Source organism: Amphiprion ocellaris, chromosome 14 (genome assembly GCF_022539595.1).
Source record: "Amphiprion ocellaris isolate individual 3 ecotype Okinawa chromosome 14, ASM2253959v1, whole genome shotgun sequence".
Lineage (NCBI taxonomy): Eukaryota > Metazoa > Chordata > Actinopteri > Pomacentridae > Amphiprion > Amphiprion ocellaris.
In genome coordinates this window covers 10,660,919-10,670,592 of record NC_072779.1, presented here as the reverse complement: position 1 = coordinate 10,670,592, position 9,674 = coordinate 10,660,919, and the positions used below count along the sequence as shown (strand labels likewise).

The following is a 9,674-nucleotide window of genomic DNA, read 5'->3' as shown; positions in this document are numbered from 1 at the left end:
ACAATAACATTTTTAGAGTAACATACTATACAATGACGTTTTTTGAGCGACATGCTATACAGTCACGTTTTTTGAGCAACATGCTATAGTATGACGTTTGTTGGACCAAAGGCTATACTATGATGTTTTCTGAGCGACATGCTATACTATGACGTTTTTAAAGCGACATGCTGTACTATCACGTTTTTAGACCAAAGGTTATACTATGACGTTTTTAGAGCGACATGCTATACTATGACGTTTGTTGGGCGACACTCTATACTATAGGTTTTTTAAATTGAAATATTCCTATGATTTTTTTTTGTTTTAGTTTTTTTGTTGTTTTTTAGCAACATATTATAAGAATTTAAAAAGTTTTAACAATTACTATAATTTTACTTGTGCAATGAAATATTATTCTATGGCATTTTTTAGACGACATACTCTTTATACTCTGATGTTTTCTTGAATAACATACTATTTTGACAATATACTGCACTATTACATTTTTTGAACCACATATCATACATGACAATTTTAGGCAACATCCTATCATTTTGCACTTTTTGAATCACATAATAATCTATGTTTTTTTTGCCAAGCTATACTATGAACTACAGGCCATACTATGTTATTCTTGAGTAAAGCATACTATACTTTGAAATTTTCTGAACTACATCCTATACTATGGCATTATGCACAGAGTGCTTTGGTTACATGTTGATTTATAATCTAGATTTTTTTCTGTTTTGTTTTTTGACAGGATTACCACAGACCTGACCATGAACACCGTTGACACCCACCTGAGGGAGATGCTGCCTAAGATCTAAAGGCTGCTTGGTCGTGGTCTTTCTGGTCCTGCTCCAGAACGCCTTCATCAACTACGTCTTCTTTTGAAGAGGCCCTCAGATGCTGCAATATCTGACCTTAAGGAGGAACTGCTACTTTCACTCTGTAAAGAGACAGAGGTTATTTTAAAGACCGAGCTCCTGGCGGCTTTGAGTGAAAGTTTAACACCCATCAAAACGGAACTACAGACAGTTAAATCTGAGCTGTCGGTCAGTATTTCAAACATCAAGTCCGACCCCAGCGCCCTAAAGCACGCTGTGGGTGAAACGGAAACTTAACTCTCCACATCACCGACGACATCGTCACACTCCAAAGCAGAGCACCCTGCTCTGCTGAACTTTTAAAAGTGGACTATAAATGTGAAGAATGTGAGCAGCAGCAGACTGTGAGCAGTGGAACAGATGTGATCAGAAAGAAGTCACTTTCTTTTTTCTTTTCTTTCTGGTTGACTTGATGCTGTCAGATGCAGATGTTGGAGCTGATTCTGATCTTCCAGGATAAAAAGCTGCTTTTCCTTCACAGACTTTTCAGGAAATTATTCTCTCAGGTTTTCTCTGCTATTTATATTTTTATTATCTGTGATTATTTCATTATTTCTTTATTGTAAAATAAAGTCTGAGGCATAAAGACTCATTTCGTTATTTTATTCCTGAAATCTTTGATGTAGCAGAACTAAACTTCCATTTTCCTTCTTGTACTTCTGATACTAGAACTAAACGTATCTTAAACAGGGATCATCTGCTTTTAATGAATCAGCAGCAACATCACAACAACAAATGAGACAATTTTCAACAAATTAATGAAACTGATGTCATTTAAAACTATCAGTCTGTTTTAGTGTCAAATTAAAGCTGATTACTGACAACTAGAACATTAACGTTACTGTTTTAATCACATTTAAGTTTCCTGACCGTTAAATTAATGTCAACCAGCCACAGTTTTATGAACTTAATGAACCACATTACAGGAACACAACACACTTCAGCTGTTTACATGAAACTCAACACATTAGCTTGATGCTACGTTAGCTTTAATCAGGCTAAGACTGAGCAGCTAGCTCGGTTAGCATCGCTAACTTTAAAGCTAATATTTACTATGCTAACTTTCTTTTCTGGTCAACACACACTGAAACAAACTCCACCAACATCTGGAGTGCATGGCACACATTATATCTGACACTAAAGCTGCATATAAAGTACATTAAAAGCGGCACCGATACGAAAATAAACATTTACTTACCGAACTATCAGAGTCCTTTCAGTGTCTGCTGGTAGAATCAGCCGAAGGTAGAAAACTGGTTAAAACAAGCCAACGGGCAGGAAAACTGTTTGTGGAAAATGTTCTGCTGCTGCACCGATAAATAAACCAACAGTTATTATATCAGAATTAATCCAAACGAGGAGCGTAGAGTCTGGGCTGCCGATCCAGATGACCTGTCAATCATTCCAGACCGGACTGTCAATCAAGTAGTCCCGCCCCCATGCTTCGCAAAACTTTAACGCTCTATAAAAGAAATCAATATTGATTTATTTTAGGATCGGCCACCTGATCTCTCATTTTGACCATGAAAACTAACGAAAAAAAATTATATACAATCTATGCACCGTACTTTGTTTGGCTCCACACTTGCTGATGACCACTTCCGGTCTCAGAAAACGAAAAAACGGACCTTTTTTCGTTTCTGTCTCTTATTGATCTTACTTTCTTGTTATTCTAAACATAAAACGAAAATAAAAGCATTTTTAAAAAATCGTATATCCCTTATGACCATGAAAAGGAAAAACGTCTTGTATTTCAATTTTAATTTTTGTATTTTAAAATGAAAATCAAATAACCACTCGTTTTTTGTTTTTCAATACCCGTTTCAGAACGGAAAATCCAATTACCAGATCAGTACACGGACCCATTACCGTGCCATGCTTTCTATCATATAGGCTTATTTACAATATGCATCACAGATACAAAATGCAACTTCCACATTCTATTTTTTAAATTTATTATCTAATTTTTAACTATTTCTCCTATCATTTTAGACATACTGAGGAGATGCCCTAACTGATTAAACCAGTAGATTTAACCTTGTATGACTAATACCTTCTCCTCTAGAACTTTCTGGAGGAAGCTACATTTGGATTTTGAAAATAATGAATGTATTTCAGTACTGGATTCAACCTTGAAACTGCTTTATTCTTTATTAAAATCATATTTCACAGGATGCAAGTAATTAATGAAGCTGCTGCTGATCGGCTGAGTGATGCTACAGCTGTTTAATAAAGGCGAAAGTGGAAACGCTGTCTGAAAGCACATATTAAGATTCATACGATGCTTTAAAACTTCACAGTGTTTGAGGAAAACTAAATCAGCCCCTGACAGATTCCTGACGCATGACGTCGCCTGTCAGCGGTTGCATCCTGACACGTGATTGGACGAGAAGCCTGAAGCGAAACAGCTGATTTGTTTCATTTACGAGGTAAACTTCACCGGAGGAAAACAAAACAAACCATCCAGGAATTTGCTCTCAGTCGCCTAAAGGCAGCTTGAGGTCGCTGTTTGTCCAAATAAGCTGGAAATCAAAAAGTTTTAGAGGTTATTTGTTAGTTTGGTCTGAATTCATGGACACGTTTCCGCTTTGAAACGTTCAACTGTGAGCTACGCTGATCTCGATCATGGTGAGTTTACATTCAGGAGCAGATGCCCTGAAACCTGCAGCTTTCCACTGTTGGACTGTGATTCACTGATGAGATGCACTTTGCTTTCAGCTTCATTTCTGATTTCCGTTTGTATTAGTTTGTGATTCCCACTGACAAAGTCCTGTAACCATGGCAATGTGGTTACCTCAGGAGGAATGATTTGGCTTCACACGTTGTTAATTCGAGATCTGCTGCAGGAATGTTCAAAGATGTGTTCAGTAATCATTTCACAATAACATGTTTGGTATAATCTATGTTTTTTTTTCCCTTAAAAAAACAAGTCAGGCTATTTTGAAATTCTTCAAATGCCATCTTCTATCTTGCTTACTGAAAAATCCATATTTTATGTGTTTAAATATTGTTGATTTCAATATTTTTCATTACTAGATAGCTACAAGTGGTTTTCATCAGTGTTTGCACAGTGCAGGTTTAATGTTGCCCATTGGACCATGATTCACTTCTATGTAAAACAGCTGTAATGTTACAAATCCTGCTCACAAATAATGCCTTAACTCAGATCTTACATACACTATTCTGTACAGTGAGGGTCAAACATTTCACAGAAGTAGCACTCACAAAAATACAATTTTGAATGGAAGGGAGGTTTAAATGTTTAATACAAGACCTTATTTCCATGCTTAAAATTTAAGGGCAACTGGTTTCCCACACAACTTTTCTTTTGCTGTTGGGAGAGCAGTAAAAAATGGACATTGTTTTTTTTTCTGTTTTTGTAGTTTTCCTCACAGAGCTGAATTCATCAATCAGAAAAAAGTCAAAGCATTTTGTGTTTTGTCTTTTTCGGACAGATTTGCCAAACTGTTTCATTGGCATGAGCTTTTAAATGAGATGATTTGATGCTGTCCTTTAAACAATAGTAAACTGCAGGGGAGCCAGGGGGGCTTGGCTCCTCTTAATAAGACATGAGGTCTCCTAAAGACGGGATCTGTGTCATTTTGAGCGTTTTTAAAATCTTGATAATCATAGATTATGCATGTAATCAATCACCACTACTGAAATGTGGTGGCACCATATCACTAACATCACTCATATTTTCACTCAAAGATTTGAAAAAAATAAAACCTAACTTCCTTGAAACCAACTCCCATTAAACAAAAAATCAAAGGCAGAATCAAATAGATGAAGAGCAAACATTAACCCTCAGTCTGTGCCGTATTGTGTAGTCAGCATACAGATATGTCAAAAAGAAAACAAGGTATCTTATTTTAAAATTTTGGATTGACCAAAAAATTTAAGTGAATCGACTCTGAGGAGCAACCAGAGCTAGAGGCATCTCCTACTGCGAATGTTAGCACTAAGTGGCATAATCACCATTAAAAGCCAAATGAGATGCTTAATAGATGGAATATGTGGTTTCTCAGACCACAAAAAAGTGAAAAAAGTGCATTCCGTCCACAGCCATGGTGTATTGTAGTTGTCAAACTGCTGTGAACTTATTGAGGGCTTTAAAAATGTAAACACGTAATATGAATACGTCACATTTTTCAATATTTTATAGACAAAATGATGAATTACTGAGAACCAGCAGGGTTTGGAAGCAGAGTGGTCTACCCACTTTCAGTAGTTGTTGAGAAAAATGGGTTCAAAGTTTTGTGTTTTCAAGAATGGTCTAACATTCGAAGCACCACTTTAATGCTATATTTGGGTTGTGGGTTAGACCACTTTGCCACTGAAATCTAAACCAGAAAATATTATAGAAATTATATAGAGGTCAGTTTGGTTTTTGTTTGTGGGTGAGACCACCCTGCTTCTAACACCCTCAATTGTTACTGTAGCCTCATCTAGCTGCTGTAATGTGGTCAGGAAAACCATAAACTGGGTCAATATATAATTTTGTTACATAGTTGACATTTTGCTGTTTTCATGCCTAAAATCAACATGGCGTTTTTACAGAAAGATTCTTGTAAATATTATATATATACAATTGAGTAAAATTGAAATTGGAAGTCATTTATAAGGATATTGTAGTAACACTGCTGACATGTGATAAGTCCACACTTGACTCACACACTACTTTATATTAACTAACTAAGAAAGCCTTGGAGTCTTGCCAGTCTTTTCTTCAGGAGGAAATGACATCATGTGGAGCAGGTCATGTGATCTGGAATTAACACACTTTCTTCAGAGGTGTTTTTGTAATGGGTAACTTAGTTGAAAGTGATTTCCTGGACACAGATAAAATTTGTTATTTTCCATATAAAATTTAATATATTGCCAAAAAAGAAATATCTGTCATGAGTATCTCAGCTTAATTGAAAGCACACACCAAACATTTTTTTGAATAAGCTCATTTTATTATTATTTAGCTGATTAGAAGGTGGACATGATCATAATGAACATAAAAAGCATTATTTTTTTTTTTACTTTTAATAAAAAATTATGCAAGATATAGCCCAGGGAGTTCAAAAGCCCCTCAATTATATATTGACCTCACTAACTAGTATCACATATCACATGAGAGTATGTCACATAAACCTGCTGCTGTGGTTCCCACCTTTATTTCTTGCATGACCCTTGTAAGTAAAGAAATGTTTACTTTATTGCTTGTTAAAGTGTTGCATGTATTATTTTTTGTGTCAGACTGTTTATATAAAATACATTGTAGTAAATTACTGCAAAATACAGGAAAAAATATATTGTTTTTTCAAAATCTGGTTTAAATGTAAAATCTGATGCTACATACACTTACATCAAGTTAATTTATTTTTGTTTGGTTTCTAAAATATATTGAATAGACTACAATTGGAATAATTGCTGCTTTTGAATAATAATTCCCAGTCCTTATGAATGTGACTTGTCCTATCCTTTATTGTTTTAAGTGTTTCAGTTTTTAAGGGCTCAGAAAACTAAAAGAAAAGACTTTTCTTTTTCAATATAGGAAAAATATACACAATTAATTCTTTGTTTGCTATAATTGTCCTGCAACTCATCAGATTCATCTTGCAACCCTGTTTCACATACCAATACACAGGCACTCTGTACGTACAGAGAACTGGCAAAGGCAACACAATATATTTAAATGTATGTTGTTTGACTGAGGCAGCTCAATGTTAAGCAGTTATTCTTCTCACTGTGTTTCATGTCTTCCTGGTATTTTCACTTTTTTTATTCATCTGAAGCTATTTTCTTTTACTCTCTTTTCTCATCTCCCTGTTTAAAGATGAACTTCAGCACAACTCCCAGTCATGGTGGTCACACTGGCAAAGAAAATATCGCATCTTCAACCAAAGTAGATGCACTGCAGGTCCAGAGAACCAAACAGCGAACAGTGCTCGGTGTCTTGTCGGAAAATGAGCAACGTGGTCGATCCGTTAGTCAGGTAGGCAAGAGAGGCACCGTGGAGAGCATTATAGTTGATGGGTTTTACATTTACATTCCAGCCTAACGTGACAGTCATGTCAACCCATTTTTCTCCTCAGGGAAGCCAACTTTCCAAACACAGTTCGGTGTCAGACAGCTCCCAGCTCAACTTTCTTGGCTGTTCGTCCGGCTACGATGTGTACGTTGAAGAGGCTTGTGAAGTAGTTCTTGCAGCTTCTGGGGAAGAAGTGGCCTTAGACAGTCATTATCTACATGCTGAAACTGATGCCCTGCAAAATGAAGATTTGAGACTCCTACTGGAGCTAAGTTCAAGTGAGTTTGGAAAATACAAAACCTTCTACCTTGCAAAGCTGTTTTTTATTGTGTGCTTTTTATCCACCTGCTGTTTACTCCTATAGGTTCATGCCAGGATGCTTCGATGCAGTCTGAACCAAATGAATCCCTGATATCAGAGGAGGTGTTTTGTCTGGAGTATGCAGAAAATATTTACCAGCACTTGAGGGAGAGAGAGGTGCGATTTCTGTAATTTATTATCACATTTGTGTTTGCTCAGCATTAAAGTAGTGTAACTATGAGAGCTGCAGGTTTGTCATGATAACTGCTTTTGTTTCTAATGTTAGGTGAAGCTCAGCGCAAGGCCAGGCTACTTAGACAGACATCCAGAGATCACCGATGGCATGCGAGCCATTCTGGTGGAGTGGCTGGTCGAAGTCGTCCAGGAATACAAGCTTCACTCTGAAACTCTTCACCTTGCTGTCAACTACTTGGACCGCTTTCTCTCCTGCACGGCGTATGTGAAACGGGGGAAGCTGCAGCTGGTTGGAACAGCTGCATTACTGATCGCTGCGTAAGAATATATTTGTTTTGTAAAGATTCGCTCCTGTTCTATCCAGTCACCTTATGGAGCACTTGAGGATTTACTGAAACCTGTAGCCATGTGATTTGTTCCCTTGTAGAAAATACGAGGAGATCGTATCTCCTGAGCTGAATGAGTTTGTGTACATCACAGACAACACCTACACTAAGAAACAGTTGGTCCGGATGGAGCATGTTTTTTTGAGGGTGCTGGACTTCAACATGGCAGCGCCAACCTCAAACCAGTTCCTTCACCTTTTCATGTCCATCCAGTCGGTTTGTGCCAACACAAAGAACGTTGCCTTGGTAAGTAAAATCACACAAACTGCAGTCAAGTTTTTCCTTAAAGGAGACACTTTTCCATTTCTCTTTATCATATTTTGAAATGTTTTTTTTTCTGCTTCTAGTATATAACAGAGTTAAGTTTGCTAGAAATTGGCCCATTCCTGAAGTATAGCCCATCTATAGTGGCTGCTGCAGCCTACTGCTTAGCCACCTACACTATAAATAGATCTCTCTGGGTAAGTTTGTCCAGTACTAAAGATCCTTTTCATAGGAAATTTTCAGGACACTAGACAAAATAAGACTTTAAATCTCTCTCTTTTTCTTTTTTTTTTTTTTTTTGCATTTCAGCCTGATTCCTTAAATTCCTTTACTGGGTATACCATGGCTGAAATTGTGCCCTGCCTGACTGAACTCCACAAACTATACATCAATGCAGACAGCCGCCCACAACAGGCCATCAGGGACAAATACAAAAGTTCTAAGTAAGGCATGGTGTATAGGCTCTTTAAATATAAATTAGGACAACTTTACAAACAGTGCAAGCAGGCTACAAGCCTTGAGGCAGAACTGTCTAGTTTTGCAGTCTGGGTTATTAAGGCTCCCAAGACACAATTTTGCATCTCTAAATGGATGTCCTCTATCTCACCATTTACAGGTATTGTCGTGTTTCTCGGATCACTCCACCTGCTGTTTTGCCTTCTTACGAATCACTGCTCCACCCTTCTGATCCTTCTGCCAGAACATAATGACGCTGAGAACAAAACAAGCACAATGGATTCAGCTCCATACATGCCACGCCCATCTGGGCACTTCATTATCTTGAGATGTTTTCTTACATTTTTTCTAGTATATCCAGTAATACAAAAAATGTATATTTTTTAATCATTAAAAACATACTCAACGATTTCACCTCCACACATGTTCAGTAAAGTACTCTGCTTTGAGTATGAAGTTGTGTCTAATAGTTTAACTCCCAGATACCAGACATTACCTACATACTATTTTCATTTTATGTGTAATGTAGATTTCAACATAAATCGGGCCCTAAACTAAGATTTTAAGTGGCACAGAGAAACTTTTTCACTTTGCAGAACAAGAATATGAAAACAGTCCTCTATTTTAAAGACATGCACCATTCTACAGCATGAAGGTCAAGCATTCAAGGAAAGTAAAACTTATCAAAAAAAGGTCAATTCTAAAGGGACTTTAAGAGTTTTCATACTCAGTAATAAATTGCCACAGAGGGTAAACTGGGAAAAGACACCCCTAACATCTATTTTCTTTTTAAACGTGTAATTTAAATGTCAATATAATGTATACACATTAAGTAAACAAATAGAGGGTAATTAAGTCATGACTGACAACAACTTTGTTAATATAAAACGAATTGTAAAATCTTTAAAATGCCCTCCACTGATGCAAAAATCCCCTGAGGGATTTTACTCATGAGGCATTTTGATCAATAAAAATTGTTACTTTTAAAATTACTGTTGTTTTAAAATTGTGATGTTCCTGTTATTTTAACTCCACCATTATGAAAATCATTTATTTTTTACAAGTGTGGCTTTCTAGTTGACATGAATTTATTATTATTATTTTTCCATTTTATTTTATTTTTTACTTACAGGTAACTATTATATTGCTGTATAATATGATAGTGAACACATTTTATTTATG

The 9,674-nt window shown here is 36.4% G+C and overlaps 1 protein-coding gene across 1 annotated transcript; it reads left to right on the top strand.

The window, feature by feature from the left end:
• The first annotated feature begins 3,270 nt into the window (after positions 1 to 3,270).
• ccna1 (cyclin A1) lies at positions 3,271 to 9,492 on the top strand. Its single transcript, XM_023298521.3, has 9 exons — positions 3,271 to 3,497; positions 6,697 to 6,855; positions 6,956 to 7,169; positions 7,256 to 7,368; positions 7,478 to 7,704; positions 7,814 to 8,018; positions 8,120 to 8,233; positions 8,346 to 8,479; positions 8,653 to 9,492. Exons 1-9 carry the CDS (start codon positions 3,495 to 3,497, stop codon positions 8,741 to 8,743), a joined length of 1,260 nt encoding a protein of 419 aa, XP_023154289.1. The 5' UTR covers positions 3,271 to 3,494; the 3' UTR covers positions 8,744 to 9,492.
• The last annotated feature ends 182 nt before the right edge of the window (positions 9,493 to 9,674 follow it).

Excerpts from the sequence above, each read along its gene's own strand:
- ccna1 (XM_023298521.3), top strand. Across the intron at positions 7,170-7,255 it reads CCTACTGGAGCTAAGTTCAA|GTTCATGCCAGGATGCTTCG; the intron begins GTGAGTTTGGAA and ends TTACTCCTATAG. Across the intron at positions 8,234-8,345 it reads CTATAAATAGATCTCTCTGG|CCTGATTCCTTAAATTCCTT; the intron begins GTAAGTTTGTCC and ends TTTGCATTTCAG.